Source organism: Heteronotia binoei, chromosome 5, assembly GCF_032191835.1.
Source record: "Heteronotia binoei isolate CCM8104 ecotype False Entrance Well chromosome 5, APGP_CSIRO_Hbin_v1, whole genome shotgun sequence".
NCBI lineage: Eukaryota > Metazoa > Chordata > Lepidosauria > Squamata > Gekkonidae > Heteronotia > Heteronotia binoei.
In genome coordinates this window covers 31,189,332-31,208,813 of record NC_083227.1, presented here as the reverse complement: position 1 = coordinate 31,208,813, position 19,482 = coordinate 31,189,332, and the positions used below count along the sequence as shown (strand labels likewise).

Genomic DNA, 19,482 nt, shown 5'->3' with positions numbered 1-19,482 from the left:
TTGTAAACCTCTATCATGTCACCCCTACTTCACAGGGTGGTTGTGAGGATAAAATGGAGATGAGAATGAAGTAAGCCACCTTGGGTTGCCATCAGTGTTCCCTCTAAGCTGAGTCAGTGTGAGCTAGCTCACAGTTTTTTTTAGCCTCCAGCTCATACATTTTTGTCTTGGCTCAGGAAGGATGGCCCCAGAGCAAACAAACTGATGCAGCAGTTCACAACTTTAGTGCCAGTAGCTCACAAAGTAGAATTTTTGCTCGCAAGACTCTGCAGCTTAGAGGGAGTATTGCTCCCCACTGTGGGGAAAGCTGTATAAATTAAGCAAGTAAATAAATAAATATTAAAGGGGCAGCACATTTCTTCCCCAGGTGGCAGGCAACCCTTACCTATTTGTAATACGTATGGAAGGGCAAAGGGTTGTATGTTTAAAAGTGTGTGTGAATTGTATATATCTGTTGTAGTACAAACTGGCACTGGATCCTCCCTTAACAGCACCAATTAAACCCAGTTAAAACACACACAAGCACCCAGGAGAACAACTACCATTCTCACAAGCAATGTTCCTGGGTCTATAAACACAGGGAGGGGTGCACTGGAGAAAATACGCAGAGCAAGAAAGGACTCACTGGCTCAGCTAATGTTGGATGCACATATATAACTTCATTTATCTGCAACTCAGTGTACAACACTGCCAAGTGTTGTCTTGGAGGTAGTTTTGGGATACCTGAAAGCTCCATGGAGCATCATCTGAGCGTTTTTGAGGTAAATAAAAGGAAGCACAGGCAGTGTCAAATAGAATGCCTGCATCTCCTCAGCAGAAGAAGAGATGGTGAAGTGGGTAAAAAAGATAAGGAAATGTAAACCAGGACTTAAAGTCGTAGAGGCTGTAACCCTTGTATGGTTCTTAAGGTTAAGAAAGGAAAAGATGATTTCAGTTTGTTTTGGTGAGTGATTGGAAGGCTGCAAAGGCTTTTGCAGACTGGTTAGAGATATCTTTGATCAGCAGATTTTGTTTTTAGATGAATTACCTCCATCTGGAGATTAACACCAGCTAAGGCTTATGAGTGAGACTGTGGTGGCCTTAAGGAGAGACAGTGAGGCAGCCTTTCTCATAGACCCAAAAGAAGGGCTGGAGGGTCTCTCCAGAGAAGGAGAGTCCTGAAAATGTATAGAGAGGGGCTGCCGTGTCAGCATCAAAGAAAGCCACCCGTCTCCCATCACAGTTCAGGCAGACTCTGATCCTCCTGAGCTCCCCACTGCTGATCGGCAGAAGAGAGGAAAGAGAAGGGATGAACGCCTTGTACCCCCCTTTCCACGTCCTCACAGCCCAGATCCCTGCCTCAGGACTAGCGGAAAACTTGCCCTTTCTTTTCACAGATGTCCTAGCAACCCCCAAGGCCCAGCCTTCCTCACTCCCTACAGTTACTTCCCAACAATGCCTGCCCAAAGAGAATCTCTCACATCCTAGCACCATGCAATGCTTTTCAAATCTCTCTGGATTGTCCGGCAGATCTTGATATTTGGTGCCCCGGCCCACGCTTTTCTGATCCTCAGACAGGGCGAGGTGGCGATGGGCTGTGTCGGGATCCAGGGTCACATTTGCTGTCAGGAAGGAAGAGAAAAGAGACATTATGTAAAATCTGTAGTGACTGCACATTTATGTTTTCCAAGAACTCAGGACAAAACCACCCAATTTGAATGAAAAACAGGTAGGCAGCTTTTAGACCAGGCTTTTACCCTCCTGTTATTTTCATCCTTCATCAGTCCCTGAAATTTACCTTCTTGCTGCTGAAGTCCAGATTCCAGAGTGTCTGGGAAAGCAAAGGGAAGAAAATTAAGCATCAAACCTTCATACTGATAACCAGGGCTCTTTGTGTAGAAAATGCCCAGCAGGGACTCATTTGCATATTAGGCCACACCTCCTGATGCCACCATTGTTTCACACAGGGCTTTTTTGTAGAAAAAGCCCAGCAGGAACTTATTTATATATTAGGCCACACCCCCTGACGCCAAACCAGCTGGAACTGCATTCCTGTGCGTTCCTGCTCAAAAGAAGCCCTGCTGATAACTGATCTAATTAACAGACCTAGTAAGAAAAATTGTAAGACACAAAATTATATCCAAAAGTAGATGCTGAGAAAAATCTGGGAGAAGGGCATCCTCTCTCAATTCCTTGCAAATATATATCAAATGTGATCTCCTCCACTGACCTTACCAATTAGAGCGAGAGCTGCCAATTCCAGGTTGGAAAATTCCTGGAGATTGGGGCATGAAGAGGATACATCAGCTTAGGTTTTCCCTTTAATGTTATGTTGCCAACTATGGATTTAGAACTATTTTGAGGGTTGAGTGTGGAGGGTGGAGTTTCAGGAAAGGGAAGGACCTCAGCTTGTTATAATCCCACAGAGTCCACCCTACAAACCAGCCATTTTCTCTGGGGGAACTGACCTATGTCAGCTGAGATAAGTTGTAATTGGAGGAGATCTCTAGGCCTCACCTGGAGATTGGCATGGCAGCCATATTGTGGCAACTGTTCTCAAAATTCCAAAAGAATCCATGGGCTCAGCAAGATCAGGGACTCCTGCCCTGTGGAATATACAACTTTACTGGGCCTCCATGAAAATTATGGACTGCTGATCTGCTGAGGAAATGAAACCAAAGCTAAGCAGGGTTGATTCTGGCAGGTACCTGGATGGAAGACCTCCTTGGAATACCAGTAGTTGGGAGAACAGGAGCAGGCTTTATTCAGCCACTGCCCCAAATATCTTCCAGGTCCCCAATAGGGGTCAGTCACCAAAAGTTGCCATGACTTCCAGGGGCACATGCACGGACGTGCACACACAAAATAAATATGAAAAAACCCAACCACCCTCAAGCTGGTTTCCACCTCCTCCTTCTGAGAGTTCCACCTCCTTGCCCATTGACTAGTATTGCAACAATAGTATATAACAATGCCTGGATGAGCTCCACCACCTATTTTTCTACAAAATGATCTCTGGCTGTGAGGAGACATCAGGAAAGGGCTTAAGCTGCTTGGTTCAGGGAACGCTGACTGGATAGGCACAAAAACTGGACATTGCATTACTGTTATATATAAAAAACGGAATCAGTTCAATGGTAATTGAAAACGTTTCACCAGCAGTAAAAATTCATAGTATGAACACATTATTTGCAGACTTTATCATCACTTTAGCAACACTAGATCCTAATCCTCTTGTTTTGGATTCTTGTTCATTTCTTGCAGGACCCTGAAATGCTAACAGGGAAATATGAATGCATCAAGGTCAAAAGGAAAAGGAAAGGTCCCCTGTGCAAGCACCAGTCGTTTCTGACTCTGGGGTGACCTTGCTTTCACAATGTTTTCATGGCAGACTTTTTATGGGGTGGTTTGCCATTGCCTTCCCCAGTCATCTACACTTTCCCCCCAGCAAGCTGGGTACTCCTTTTACCGACCTCAGAAGGATGGAAGGCTGAGTCAACCTCGAGTCGGCTACCTGAAAACCCAGCTTCCACTAGGGATCGAACTCAGGTCGTGAGCAGAGCTTAGAACTGCAGTACTGCAGCTTTAACACTCTGCGCCACAGGGCAAAAAACCAAAAGATAAATTGCAAAACTTCTTCACTTTCCACTGTCCAGCATAAATCCCTGTATCTCTTCTTTCTTTTTTTTTACCTTTGAATTGTTTCATAACACCTTCTAGAAGGAAGTTGAGGTCACAGTAGTCCCAGATCCTCCACTTCAGCTCAGGAGGAAACACCACAGAAATCTCAAAATTCTCTTTCTCCTCATATCTGGAGAGAAACAAGGTTAAACCTGGAAAGTTAAACCCAATCCAGAATTCCTAAGCATGGGCAAGGGAGAACAGAGAAGAAGGAAAATGGGCAGAGGGAAGAATGCAAGTGAAGAGAAGCAGAGAGGGGTGCAAATGTTGTGGGAAGCGTCTCCAAAGAGACAAAAGTGAAGCACCTTGACCAGTACAGAAGAATGGGAAAGAGCAAGGGAACCTTACAAGTATGAAAGTTTTTACTGCAAAGTACTGGAGCATGTGGCTTCTTAAATGCTTTCCCCAGGATCTCAGAGGTTATACAAACTAAAAGAAACATTCCTATGGCACCTTAAAGATTAACAGCATTTATTTCAATATGCACTTTTGTGAGTCACAGCTTGCTTCTTCAGGTATGTGGCTGGAAATCAACTGGGAATTCTGGTTATAAGGATGATTACAAGGGGTTAGGAACAATGGATTGCTGCCTTGTCGTGGCGAGAGGGCTTGCATGGTTCAATGAGTCTGTGGGCTATGCCATGCAGGGCCACCCAAGATGGACAGGCCACAGCTGAGAACCCAGACTAAATGTGATCCACTGGAGAAGGAAATGGCAAACCACTCCAGTATCCTTGCCAAGAAAACCCCATGAACAGAAACAAAAGGCTAAAAGATATGGCGCTGGAAGATGAGCCCCTCAGGTCAGAAGGTGCCCAATATGCTACTGGGGAAGAGCGTTCAAGTAACCACAGAAAGAGTGAAGCAGCTGGGCCAAAGCCAAAAGGACTCTCAGCTGTGGATAGGGTGGCCATAATGTCTGAAGGCCAGCCAGGGACACCTTGGGGAGGGGGAAGGTAGGGGTGCGCGCGCGAAGCGCGTGCGTCGCCGGAAACAGGAAGTGACGTCACTTCCGGTGGCGTCATGCCACCGCCGGGAAAAGGAAGTGGCATCACTTCCTGTGACATCATCCCCCCCCCCCCACGCCACCTGCCGGAAACAGGAAGTGACATCACTTCCTGTGACATCATTCCCCCCGCGCCACCTGCCGGAAGCAGGAAGTGACATCACTTCCTGTGACATCACTTCCCCCAAATGACATCATTTCCCCCAAATGCCACTGCCGGAAACAGGAAGTGACTTCACAGCACTTCCTGTGACGTCCCCAAAAATCCCCCAAATATCACCGCCGGAAACAATTTTGTTCTCAAATCCTGTATATACTTCATCAGTATATGGGATAAGGCACTTTCTCAACTGTGCTGCATAATGCAGCCTATTTATTTTGTCCTGTTTGCTCTGTTGGCTCTATCTGCGCCACCTTCATCACTTTCGGGGTGTGGATCCCCCAGTGGGGTGGTCTCCCGACTCCCTCCGCCGGCTGTTTCTGATAGCCCTGCGCCCCTCTTTCATTTGATATGTGTCCCGTGCGGGTGCCACCCTCCCGCCGGGAGATGCCGCAAAATGAGCCCCCTTGAGGCTTATGGCGGCAGGGCTCGGGGGAAGCGAGCTAGACTGCTGTTCTTTTGAGGGGTCATAGAGTGTTTCGAGCCCGTCCCTGTGGCATCGGTCCCATCGTTGTGGGACCCAGGGGGCCGGCGCAGCAGCACGCCGAAGCAGCCTGTCACTAATAACACAGGTCGAGATGCAGGACAGGAACCCGGAAGTGACCGACAGGCTGCTTCAGCGTGCCGCTGCGCCGGCACCCTGCCAACAAAAATCCGTATAGTCAAAGCGATGGTATTCCCAGTAGTAATGTATGGCTGTGAGAGCTGGACCATAAGGAAGGCTGAGCGCAGAAGAATAGATGCTTTTGAGATGTGAAACTGGAGAAGACTCTTGAGAGTCCCTTGGACTGCAAGAACATCAAATCAGTCAGTCCTAAGGGAAATCAACCCAGACTGTTCACTGGAAGGTCAGATGCTGAAGCTGAAGCTCAAATACTTTGGCCACCAAATGAGAAGGGAGCACTCACTGGAGAAGATCCTGATGCTAGGAAAGACAGAAGGCAAAAGAAGAAGGGGATGGCAAAAGATGAGATGGCTGGACAGTGTTACTGTTGTAACAGACATGAATTTGAGCAGACTTCGGAGGATGGTGGAAGACCGGAGGACCTGGCATGACTTTGTCCATGGGGTCGCAAAGAGTCGGACTTGACTGTGTGACTAAACAACAAGGAGTAATGTTCCCTCTAAGCTGCAGAGTCCTGTGAGCAAAAATTCTACTTTGTGAGCTACTGGCATTAAAGTTGTGAGCTACTGCATAGATTAGTGTGCCCTGAAGTCATCCTTCCTGAGCTAAGACAAAAATGTGTAAGCTGGAGGCTAAAAATTTGTGAGCTAGCTCACACTAACCCAGCTTAGAGGGAACACTGGTGAAGAGTAGGGGGTTGAAGCACTTTCCCTATGTGGAAAGTCTAGAAAAGCGATGATAACAGAGGGAGGGGGCATGATGCAGGTTTATAAAATTATACATGGAATGTTTGAGAGCCACAAGACATGAATGTCAGATGTTTGAGAGCTGGAAGTGAGGGAGGAAAATAGATGGGGAGGAAGGAAGGGAGAAGCAACTTTAAATGCATTATTCAAGTATTTAAAGAGATTTAAAAAGATAAATGCCTTCTTCAAGCCAGCTGACAGGGTTGTGGGGGCTTGGAGAACCACACAGTGTGTGTGAAAGAGCAACATGTGGCTCCTGAGCCACAGTTTGGCCACCCCTGGTGTATGGCCACAGGCATAGATAGCTTTAAAAGGGGATTAGATGGATTCATGGAGGAGAGGTCTATCATTGGCTACCAGCTATAGTGACTGAGGAGAAACTCCATATTCAGTGGCACTAAACCTCTGAATCTCTATGCCAGGAGGCAATGTCAGGGGAAGGCCTCAGCCGTTATTTTCTGTTGTTCATCCTCCAGAAGAACTGGTTGGCCACAGCATGAATCAGGATGCTGGGCTAAATGAACCACTGTCCTGATCCTGCAGGGTGTTTATGTTCTTATGAGATAAAGGTTTGGTGTGAATTCATCATAATTCTCTAAAGTGTAAATTCTCTATGGAAGGGAAGGATGTGAATCTTTCACCTTCCAGCACCGTGAAACTGAAACAGAAATACTTAATTTAATTTGCGATTTATACCCTGCCCTATCCCGCAAAGTGAGCTCAGGGAGGCGTACAACATTAAAACATTACAATAACAATAAATAAAACTTATCAAATTAACAAATTTAAAATCTCATAAACATAATACATACAGATTAAAATAGAGGACCATTACGCCAACAATAGTACAACCAGAGGCCATAGTTCAGTAGTTGGTATGACTTCAACTAATTAACACCACTTAGAACAACTGCAGGTCATTGATACCACTTGGAACGCACACCCTTGACCCAACTCAAGCACAAAGACAATAAAGAGCTGGGGGAAGGAAATATGTAGGATCTACTTACCGCTGCAAGGTGCTTCTAACATCCTAGAATGAAAAGAGGGAAAAGAAGCAGCAGCTCAGTGCCCACCACATATAATGCTACCAGCTCCAGTTTGGGAAATTCCTGGGGATTTTAGGGTCATTAGGAAGGACAGAGTTAACATAGGAAACTCACCAAGGAATATGAGGCCATAAAGTACACCTAATGCTGCCATTTCCTCCAGGGAAATGATTCTATAGTCTGGAGATCAGTTGTAATTCTGGGAGAACTCCAGGCCCCACTTTGAGGTTGACAACAAGAGCCTCATACTATGTTACGAAGTCTTCTCATATTCTGGGGAGCCCTCCACTCTGACATTTTGGCTTCTGGGTGAGGGGAGGGGCTGTCGCTTACTGAAAGAGTACAAACCCTGCATGCAGAAGGACCAACGTTCAATTATTGTCATCTCCTGTTTGGAGAGGTTGTTGTTGTTTTTGCCTGAGACCTTGGAGATCCTTTGCAGCCCAGAGGAGACATGGATCAACAGTCTGAACTGTCAGAAGGCAGTTTCATACCTCAAACACTATCAATGTCTTTTCATAAAATGTGCCCCATTAGTCATCAGAAACAGTGTGCCTATAGGGATGTCCATTATGGACTGGGAAATTCCTGGTGATTTGGACAGAACTTGGTTAAGATGGGGTTTATGGAGGAGAGGGAGCTCAGTGAGTATAAGGCTATAGAATCTCCCTTAAAAAAGGAGCCACTGTCTCTAGGGGAACTGTTCTGTTGTCTAGAGACCAGTAGTAATTCCAGGATATTTCCAGGCCCTGCCCAGAGATTAGCATCCCTATATTTCATCTGGGAAAGGATCCTTGGTGAGATAATGAAATTGGAAGGCAAAGTGGAGTCATTACAAGGCAAGGCAGGGAGGAGCACATACACTTATCTCAACACATACACCTGAGAAGGTTAAACATTGGCCAACACAAAACACACACACACTCTTTATAATATGCACTGAAAGATTCCATAAGGACAAGTTAATAGTCTAGAAGTGTTCTACATTAGGATTCCTCAAAGTGGTGCCCAAGCTCCGCTAACACCTTTTCTGGAACCCACCACATCTTTTAGAAAGTGGGCAAGGTGGGACTTTTGCCTAGATTTTAAAAAAATCTTGCTATGGCAAGTGCTATCAATGCAGCACACAGACCTTCACTGTGTGACTGAAGGTAAGCTACAGCAGCCATTTTGTGGCTGGCTACACCTCCTACGGTAGCCTTTTGTCGCAGCACCCATGATGTAGAACAGGGGTGGCCAACGGTAGCTCTCCAAATGTTTTTTGCCTACAACTCCCATCAGCCCTAGCCAGCATGGCTGATGGAAGTTGTAGGCAAAAAACATCTGGAGAGCTATCATTGGCCACCCCAAATGTAGAATATTCAGGGGTAGAATTCTAGCAGGAACTCCTTTGCATATTAGGCCACACCCCCTGATGTAGCCAAGGGTCTTTTTGTAAGCTCTTGGAGGATTGGCTACATCAGGGGTATGTGGCCTAATATGCAAAGGAGCTCCTGCTAGAATTTCACCCCTGAGAATATTAAAGGTGCCTGCAGGGTCAAAAAGGCTGGGAGGCCCTGCTCTATGTGGACCTCTTTTTTAGTTGCTTGTGGTTCCCAAACTTGGGGATAGGGCTCAGCTGCTGGAACATTTCAGAGCTTCAAGCAAAATCAGTCCATGTCTAAAGGGGAAGCCCTAGAAAAGAACTCATTAGAACAAAGGGTGGGTGGGTGGGAATGACAACAGTTTCCTTCCAGTTCACATCAAAGCACCTTGATCCAATTCAGAGCATCCACATTAAAGGGAATGCCCTGCCCTTGGATGCTCCTCTATGGAGCACAGCCACAAAATTAAGCTCTTTGCTTCTTGTAAAACAGGCATGTAAAGCTTGGGAATCAGTCCTTGTCTGGCTTTTTCTGCTCCAATTGTACCTTCAGGAAGTCTCTTGCAGGCTGCTGAATCTTCTCCTCCACCTCCTGGATTAGACTTTCAAGAGAAAAGAGTTCCCAAGAGAGTCTGGCCACATGTTCATCCCTTTCTCTTGCAATTTCCTTCTCCAGCGTCACCATCTGGTCCAGCAGAAGTTGCTCCTGTTCTTCCAGAAACTGATGCAGTTTCCGGAACTCAGCCAGGGTTTTCTCCATCTCTGATCTGGTTACTGTCTGCAAGAACCAAATGGAAAGAAGCAAAAAAGTTGAGCACCAGAAATACAATTAGTCTCAGCACCACTGAGATCTGTAACAAAAATTCTATCAGTTTGGTGTAGTGCAGGGGTGGCCAACGGTAGCTCTCCAGATGTTTTTTGCCTACAACTCCCATCAGCTCCAGCCATCAGCCATGCTGGCTGGGGCTGATGCGAGTTGTAGGCAAAAACATCTGGAGAGCTGCTATTGGCCATCCCTGGTATAGTGATTAAGTGCGTGGACTCTTATCTGGGAGAACCGGGTTTGGTTCCCTGTTCCTCCACTTGCACCTGCTGGAATGGCCTTGGGTCAGTCATAGCTCTTGCAGAGTTATCCTTGAAAGGGCAGCTGCTGTGAGAGCTCTCTCAGCCACACCCACCACACAGAGTGTCTGTTGTGGGGGGAGAAGATATAGGAGATTGTAAGCCACTCTGAGTCTCTGATTCAAAGAGAAGGGTGGGGTATAAACTTGCAGTCTTCTTCTTCTTCTATCAGAGAATACACCAATTTTCAATAATGAAAATGTTTCTGTAGGGCTTTTTATTGGAAATCAGGACATTCTCACTGGTGGGGCAATGGTTCAGTGGTAGAGCATCTTCTTGGCATGTACAAGGTCCCAGGTTCAAACCCCCATCATCTCCAGCTCAAAGAACCAGGTAATATAACAGGTGGTGTGAAAAGACCTCTGCCTGAGATCCTAGAGAGCTGCTGTTAAACTGAGGGGACAATACTGACCACGATGCACCAAGGGTCTGATTCAATATAAGGCAGCTTCATGTGTATTTCAAAACAATTCTGAAGAACGGGACAGTCTTGTGGCTTTGACCCATCTGCATTTAAGATGCAATTCCCACCCCCCTCCACTGCCCCCAGGGTTAGGATAGCGGAAAAAGCATGGGAACCAGTTAACAGTGATACCTACAAGCAGGTCTTGGCTTTCCTGTTCTGCGTCTTTTGTACAGGCCAGAATTTTCTCTCTTTCCTTCCTCAGAATATCAAGGCGGTGACAAAATTCTTCCTGAAGAGAAAACAAAAGAGAAGACAGCTTCCTTCACAGAGATCTGAATCCAAACTAAGAGGAGAGTCTTTAAACAGACACAATGTAGTCCTCACTGCCCTGAAAAGTAAGTCAAGGCTAAGGTTAGTTCCTACAATAGCCCCAAAGACATGTCAAGAAACCAATTTGATGTAGTGGTTAAGAGTGGTGGACTCTATTCTGGAGAATTGGGTTTGATCCCCCACTCCTTCACATGCAGCTGCTGGGTGACCTTGGGTCAGTCACGGCTCTCTCAGAGCTGTTCTCTCAAGAGCAATTCTCTCAGTGCTTTCTGTATCCCACCTAACTCACAGGGTGTCAGTTGTGGGGAGAGGAAGTGAAGGAGATTATAAGCCACTCTGAGACTCCAAGTGAAGGCTGGGGTATAAATCCAAACAATCTCTTCCTTATCCCATACTGAAATCAGGGGAGGTTGAATCATTTGCCAAAGACCTCCTAGTGATTACAAACAGCACATACAAAAAAGGCATCACTGATGAAGGAACGGATCCTCAGACTTCAAACCATAGTGCTATAGGAGTTAAATGAGAGTCCAGGTTTTTTTTATTATTATTACCACTGGTGTGACTATAAACCTTGCTGTATGCAGGCCATCTATTCAACAGCTTACTATAATAGGAATACTGAGAGAGGGTTTTACAGGTTGGTCACATTCTTAACCTTTTAATGCAGGGAACTTTGTTTTAACCTGAAAGTTATAAAGTATGCGCAACAAATTCAGTATGTATATATGTAGGCCTGTTATGTGGGAAAGCCTCAAACATTTAAGTTCTGTATGAGGTCAGATTATTGCACAGCTCCTGTAAAACAGTTTTGTCATGCTTTCTTTGCACTCAGTTGTCTGTCTTCAGTTTTTAATTTTCTGTATTTGGATCTCACCAGAGCTTGGAAGCTAAGTAGGGTCAGCCCTGGCAAGCACTTGGACAGGAGACCACCAAGGAAGTACCGGTAATCTATGATAATAATAAAAGCCTTCCCGTGACAGCAAAATCGAGCATCTTCATTGGTTGGGACTGGGAGGGACTGTATGTTGCAACAATGGGTGAGTCTCAAGTATATATGTTTCCTGTAATAGCAAAGTTGAAATAATTTGGAGATAAAGTTTTGAATTCATCCCAAGGTCCTAAAAATTCACCGTATCAGTTCAATAACAACCTTTATTAGTACACTGTTGTCTGTATTTTTAAGGTGGTTCCTTCATGAAGTCTCAGTGCTTGCATTTATGAAGAGTGTTTTGGCCAGCAATGAAACAGAAGGGTTTGTACATGCTTATAAAAAGACACTGGCTTGCTCCTTATTACAACTCAACAAGAGGAAGACATTAAGAATACTGATGAAGTGGCAACATGAAATGAGTCTGTAACTAGTTACTTGTATGCTGTATCACAATACAAAAATGAACTCTGTTGAAATTGCTTTTTTATGGCTGTTATTGTCAATTTTTGCATAAATGACATTTGTAAATTCATAAGTAGTTAAAGCATGGTATCACAGTTACGTTTCTTGTATCTTTGTAATTCTGAAATAGTGTGGTGGGTGCAGACACAAAATGACTGCTGCAGGCAGTGGAGCCAGCTTGGAAAGGATGGACACAGCGATTTTAAAAACCATCAGTCCACTCTGGGGGCTAATATTCCATTTCCTGAATGCTGCTGCTACTGCCAGCAGCTGTCATTCCATTCTTGGGGCTGTCATTCCAGTACCACAGCACAGATCCTATTCTAAGGACCTTCATTCCACTCTGGGGGCTTTCACTCCAGTCCCAGAACACTTCTGCTACTCCCAGGGGCTGTCATTCCACTCTGCACCCTGTCATTCTTGTCCCAGAGCACTGAGCCTATTCCCAGGGTCTATCATTCCACTCTGTGTCCTGTCATTCCAGTTCCAGAATGTTTCTGCTACTCCTAGGGACCCTAATTCCACTCTGTTTTTAAAAGCTCAATGACAGTCTTCCAACACTATTTTGCTTCAGGCTCTGAATATGAACATCATGGTGTTTGTTCTGGGGAGGCAAGATAAGATGCAAAGGTTTCTATTGGCTGCAAAGTCCTTAGTGGAAAAGAAGATAGATTTAGTACAGCTGCACTAAATACCAGGAGAATTGTAACTAAACACATTATTATGTTGCAGTCTAGTTAATATGGACTATTTTGAACTCCTGCCCTTCATGTTTGCCTTTGAGAAGATCAATAAACATTTCAGTCTCTTAGCCAACATGACTCTGGGTTACAACATCTATGAAAACTACGTTAATGCTAGAACTATGTTAGATCTAGTGGATGCTTAAGGTCATTGAACGCCATCTTAATCTATACTGAAACTAGCACCAAATTGTTCTTAAACTGTTTTTAATGCTTTTTTATGTAAATGTTTCACTGTATGCCACATGTTGTGAGCTGCCCTGAGCCTGCTTTGGCAGGGAGGGCGGGATATAAATCCAGATAGATAGCAATTATTTCTGATGTGGTGATAGACCTACTGTCTGGTAGATAGAAGAATGTTCCAAATTACAGCTGTGGAGGACAGAATAAACTCTTGGAAACTCTGAAACAGCCAACCAGAGACCTTAATGGAAAATCTATTCAGTGTTGTTGTTTTTAAATCCTGCAGTGTGTTTTAATGGAGCCAGAGCAAATCAATTGGCATTCTTGGCTTGGATCCCATCTGCAAAGGACCTTCAAGCCTCTCCAATTGTTTCCAATGGGCAATCCTGTCATTCCTTAGTACATCCCATTCTTTGGTCGGTGCTGATGGGCTAGCATAGAGGATATTGGCTACTTACACAAGCATGAAGCTCCAGTGTCGCAGTGGCTTTCTTAGGTGGCCTGCCACAGGATAAGCCAGACAGAATCTTGTAGAGGAGCAAATCTACATATTCCCTTCCTACCTGATATTCCTGGGCAGCCTCTTCCACGGGAACGACCCGGTGATCTCGGTGTTCCTTCGATCTGTCGCAGACCACGCAGATGGGGGCTTCATCGTCCTTGCAGAAGAGCTTCAGGTGCTCCTGGTGCTTCTCGCAGACTCTCTCCTTTGCCTCCATCTTCCTTTCTCCCTGAAGACTGAGCTTCTTGGCAATTTCGACCACGTTTGCCAGTTGCCGATTTGGCTTTATGTTCCGGGGCTGAGCCGGCTGTTTGCACAGAGGGCAGGAAGGGTGGGCCCCCCACTCCTCCCAGCTCCGGGCCAGGCAGCCTCGGCAGAAATTATGCCCACATTCTGTGATGCACACCGGGTCCCTGAAATACAGCAGGCAGATGGGACAAGAGAGTTCCTCGCACAGCTCTTGGACGGGACCTGCCTCAGCCATGGCTATCTCGGCCGCGGGAAGAGAAGAATTGAGTTTCGTTTCCCAGGAACTCTGCAAAAGACACGCCCCCTCAGTGCTTGAAAACCAGAGCTGGAATGGGCGTGGTGCAAAAGCCTCTACACGGCACCCTGGTGCGGCCATAAAATAATTTCTATTATTGTAAAAACACAGGGAACTGTAATAGAGTTTAATAGCACCTTTAAATCCAACAAAGTTTTATTCAAGGTATTAGCTTCACGTAGGCTTCCTAACCCCCCCCCCCCCCCGCCCTGGCGGGGGACTCCAGAATTTATAGCCTCCTCCCCCGGTCTCCAAAAGTCCAGAAGCGGGGGGAGGGGGGAACTTCATGCCACTCTCCCGGAGAGAGCCTGCCTGATTCCCTGCACCCACCGAAGGCTCGGCACTGGAGTCCAGTCCTCACCCAGGCATGCTGAGCAAGAGCCGAAAAAGAAGGGAAGGGAGGGGTGTGTGTGTGTGTGTCCTGTCCTGTTAGTAAGGAAGATTTGTAGAGGTGGTTGGTGTGTAAATAAACATTCCTTCCAGGCACAGAGAGAGGGAGATCTAGCAAACATTTTCTCGTCACACAAACCTGCCCTGTGCCTTCACTGCAGAACAGAAAGGCATGAGGTGTTCTTGATGAGATTTTGAATGATGCATGAACTGATAAACTGCCTTGCCCTGAACCTGTCAGCAGCAACTTCTGCAGAACTTTGCAGTAGAATACTTATTGAGAACTTTTGGGGTTGTTTTGCCTTTAAGAAGAAAAGCCTCTCTTCCAGAACAGGAAGTGCAGTGGATGTGTGTGCAGGCAAGGAGTAGTCTTCTGACGCTGTTTTGCTCTGTGACTAAGGTGCTTTCTAAAGCTTGATTTTAAATGATTTAAGGTATCGGTTTAGAGTGCTTAAGTTTTCGTTTTATGTGCTTCTCAGCCGGGCTGGCTAAGCGCAGTCCCAGCCTTGTGTTCTTGTGGAGACTGTTTATTTTTTCATTGTCTTATCTGATTTATTGCCTCCTCTGCTTTTATTGCCTTTGGCTACCCCATGTTCAGCTTAACTTTGGTATATGCTGGCCCGGGTGTCTGGAACATTCTGAAGAAATTTGTCTTAATTTTTAAAACCTTGCTAAAACTTTGAACCCAGTGGCAACTTTAAGACCAACAGTTTAATTCAAGGTATATTTTTTCATGTGCAAGCATACTTATTCAATTGATTTGCAGATTACAGAAGTCATTTTCACTTGAGAAAATGGGTGTTAAAACTAACCTAGTTTTATTTGCTAGCATTGTTTAGCTGAGTTAATTATCCTGCTCTCCTTCCCCCCCCTTAAGATATAGCAGGTTTTTTATCACAACAAACACACCAAACAAACCAATCCTATAACGACTGTGGGGAGGGATTTTCCAGGTAAAGATCAGATAGTTTGACAGGAATTGTATTTTTTGTGAAAAGGAAGCAATATAGTTTATTGCATTATGAATATGTTGGTTCTAGATGACTTTTAAACATATTTTTGAGCAATGTTTCCTCTAAGCTGAGTTAGTGTGAGCTAGTTCAGTTTTTAGTTTCCAGCTCACACATTTTGGTTTTAGCTCAGGAAAAATGGCCCCACATGAAACTAATTTATGCAGGAGCTCATGACTTCAATGCCAATAGCTTACAAAGTAGATTTTTTGCTCACATGACCCCACAGTTTAGAGGGAACATTGCTTCTGAGTCTCAGGTGTTCTAAATGCAGTACTGCAGATATTGTTTTGATATTGTGTTCTTTTCTAATCCCACTAAATGAAAAGATGAATAACTGATACTTGAAAGTATTTCCTGGAATTATGGCATATCTCCAGATTACAAAGTCAATTTCTGCTGGAGAAAATGGATGCTTTGGAGGGTGGACTTTGGGAGCATTGTAATCCACTAAGTTCCGTGTCCTCCCCAGGCTCCACCTCCAAGTCTCCAGGAATACCCCAACCTGGAGCTGGCAACCCTACTCCTGCCTCTGGTCAGTGACAGGTCCTGGCAACCCTAGAGCTATTCTATTACATGATGGTAACCAGAGCTGCTTATTAGGATTTTTGGTAGGGGTGATATATGCAAACCTCCACTCCCAATTGCTAGACATAGAGGAGGACATAATATGCTCTAGTGTGCATATAAGAATTTTCTCTGCTGTGAATTATCTTAAGCTTCCAAATTGCCAAGTTCCTGAAGCATAAAGAGCTACAAATTCTTTTTTGTGGCAAAGAGAATGCAACTGAGAAATACCTGACCACAGAATACCAGAGGTATGATAGAGCTACTTAGGCTTGTAATTGTGTTTGACCTGAGAAGACAGCAGTAACTAAGTCTTACTAGGTTGGGAATGGCTTCCACTGTTTAAGAGGGAAGCCCATATCTGTTTTGAATTGTGACATTATTTAGCAAGCTTTCATCCAAATTTGTCAATTAGAATCTTATCATTTGAATTGAGTCTAGCACTAAAGTCTCTCCCCCGCCCCCTTTAGAATCAGGTGTGCTGGAGTATCTAATAAAAGTTCTTCAATAAAAAATTCAGATTAATTACAGCACCTTGCTATATCTGATCATTTTTGCTGGGGAGGGATATATACATTTGTTATTAGAAGAGACCCCATTTTGAAGTGTAGGAGGATAGCCATTGCCCATGGGTTTGAATTTTTTAGATGGACACATTCAATTTAAGTGATGTAGAAATTAGGATTCCTAAACCCCCATGAAGGGTTTTAGAGGTGGGGTTTGATGCAGTGTGCTGGAAGTGATATAGAGGAGTGAAGCTCAGGAAGTGACATCACTTGACCTTTGACTTGGAAGTGATGTCACTTCCTTGCTCCTGGCTCCACCCCCAAAGTCTCCTGGCTCCACCCCCAAAGTCCCCAGATATTTCTTAAATTGGACTTGGCAACCCTAGCTTCACGCAGGCCTTTTTTTTTTGTAGCAGGAGCTCCCCTGATGTAGCCAATCCTCCAAGAGTTTACACTCAGTAGGGGTGTCAAACTCATTTGTTATGAGGGCCGGATCTGAAATAAATGAGACCTTGAGGGGCTGGGCCATGTTGAGCTGGGCCATGTGTGTACTTATTTAAGATCAGGTAGCAGAGATATCTCTCTCATGGATTGCTGACTTGATGTGGCGAGAGGGCTTGCGCTGTTCAATGAGGCTGTGGGCCATGCCATGCAGGGCCACCCAAGATGAACAGGCCGCAGCTGAGAACCCAGACAAAATGTGATCCACTGGAGAAGGAAATGGCAAACCACTCCAGTATCCTTGCCAAGAAAAGCCAATGAACAGTAACAAAAGGCTAAAAGATATGGCGCTGGAAGATGAGCCCCTCAGGTCTGATGAAGGTGCCCAATATGCTACTGGGGAAGAGCGGAGGTAGGGTGACCATAATGTCTGAAGGCCAGCCAGGGACACCTTTGGGGGGGGGAAGGTAGGGGTGCGCGTGCGCCGGCGGAAACAGGAAGTGACGTCACTTCCGGTGACGTCATGCCACCGCCGGTGACATCATTTCCCCCACGTCACCTGCCGGAAACGGGAAGTGACATCACTTCCTGTGACATCACTTCCCCCAAATGACATCATTTCCCCCAAATGCCACTGCCGGAAACAGGAAGTGACTTCACAGCACTTCCTGTGACGCCCCCAAAAATCCCCCAAATATCACCGCCGGAAACAATTTTGTTCTCAAATCCTGTATATACTTCATCAGTATATGGGATAAGGCACTTTCTCAACTGTGCTGCATAATGCAGTGAATGGGTGAATTTAACTCAGAGGATCACTACATCTATTATTGTGGCCAAGAGTCCTGTAGAAGAAATGGTGTGGCCTTTATAGTTAACAAGAGGCAGCTGGCAAAACTAGTAGAAAAAATTAGAGTGATGTCACCAAGTTCAAGAAAAGAAGAGCTTTGCTTGCGACATAAGGAAAAACTCCACCTCTTCTGCAAAGAGGATGAAAAATTGATGTGTTTTGTCTGTGAACGATCCCCAGAGCACCAAGGACACACAATACTCCTCCTGGAAGAGGCTGCTCAGCAAATGAAGGTAGGAACTCATCTGGATCCTTGCTGGTGGAATCCTTCCATTCTGTGAGGAAGATGCACTTTCCTCCCCTTATAGCAGGAGAGGAGCTTTCTTTCCAGGGCCAATACCTGAAACTGTAAGGAGGTATAAGGTAGCACTTGTAGGTTTTTCTCCTTTTTATAGTGAGTGTTTGGGCCATACTAAGAACAAAACTAAGACCAACCCACTTTCTCTGTTTAACCAAGATCATTTTATTGCTGCAAGTTATAAAGGTATTATTTACTTTTCATAGTACACTCTTGTAAAGAAGATTGCCACTTCAGAAACCCCTTAGTTAGGGCTCTTCAACCCAGCTGTGGGCTATTTGCTGCACAAAAGAGGAGACTTCTTATTCAAGTAACACACAGACCTTATTTATTTAGTAGTCCCAAGATCCAAATAAAGGGGAGAGGGGAGGCAAGAAGTCAGGGTTCAATGCATGGCAGAGGCAAGTTAGTAGTGAAGCATCTGCTCTTTATTGATTTCCACATAGTAAGGCTTGAGTATAAGACTGGGGGAAAAGGGCCCACAGGCCCACATATATACAAGTCAGGAATCCCGTGCTAACGTTCTGTTGGTCCATTCAAATCAGCAGGGGGCTCGTGATTGGAGCGGGGGCAGCAGGGATTTGGATCCTGCTGCCTATTGTTCCCAAGTCCCCAAGCTCTGGTCATCTGGCTCCAATGAGCCATGCAGGAACACCCGATTCAGTTCTCACTTGAGTCCACATACATAACATCCCTCCCCTCCTAGTTCATGAGCCCTGACACACATAGACTTGGATTACTGTGATATTGAATGGTTTGCCTTGGATATGGAGCGAGATCATTCTGTCATTTTTGAGATTGTATCCCATTACTGCCTTCCTCACTCTCTTGTTAACTAGAGCTCGGTCCGTATCCAAGGCAAACCATTCAATATCGCAGTAATCCAAGTCTATGCCCCAACCACTGATGCAGAACAGGCTGATTTGGACCAGTTCTATGAAGATCTACAATACCGTCTAGAATTGACACCAAAAAAAGATGTCCTCCTCATCATAGGGGACTGAAATGCCAAAGTAGGAAGTCAAAAGGCAACCGGAACAACTGACAAGTTTGGCCTTGGAGAACAAAATGGAGCTGGGCAAAGGCTAATAGAGTTCTGTGAAGAGAACAAGTTGGTCATAGTGAACACCCTCTTTCAACAACCTAAAAGGCAACTCTACACATGAACATCACCTGTTGGACACAGAGAAATCAGATAGATTATATACTCTGCAGTCAAAGATGGAGAAGCTCCTTCTAGTCTGCAAAAACAAGACCTGGAGGTGACCGCGGATCAGATCATGAGCTACTCATCGCAAAATTCAGGCTTAAACTGAAGAAAACTGGGGAAGTCATTAGGCCATTCAGGTTTGACCTTGATCATATCCCTTATGAATATATAGTGGAGATGAAGAATAGCTTTAAGGAACTAGAGTTGATAGAGTGCCTGAAGAACTATGGACGGAGGTTCATGACATTGTACAGAAGGCAGCAATCAGCACCATCCCAAAGAAAAAGAAATGCAAGAAAGCAAAGTGGCTGTCTGATGAGGCTTTACAAATAGCTGAGGAAAGAAGGAAAGTGAAAGGCAAGGGTGAAAAGGAAA

At 45.1% G+C, this 19,482-nt stretch overlaps 1 protein-coding gene across 1 annotated transcript; it reads right to left on the bottom strand.

Annotated features, from left to right (window-relative positions):
* Nucleotides 1-927: 927 nt before the first annotated feature.
* On the bottom strand, nt 928-13,775 carry LOC132571305 (E3 ubiquitin-protein ligase TRIM7-like). The gene is made up of 7 exons (XM_060238099.1): nt 13,353-13,775; nt 10,331-10,426; nt 9,157-9,387; nt 7,208-7,230; nt 3,672-3,790; nt 1,778-1,810; nt 928-1,601 (listed from the first exon to the last, which is right to left on the bottom strand). The coding sequence occupies exons 1-7, from the start codon at nt 13,773-13,775 to the stop codon at nt 1,081-1,083; spliced, it is 1,446 nt and encodes a 481-aa protein (XP_060094082.1). The 3' UTR covers nt 928-1,080.
* Nucleotides 13,776-19,482: the final 5,707 nt, after the last annotated feature.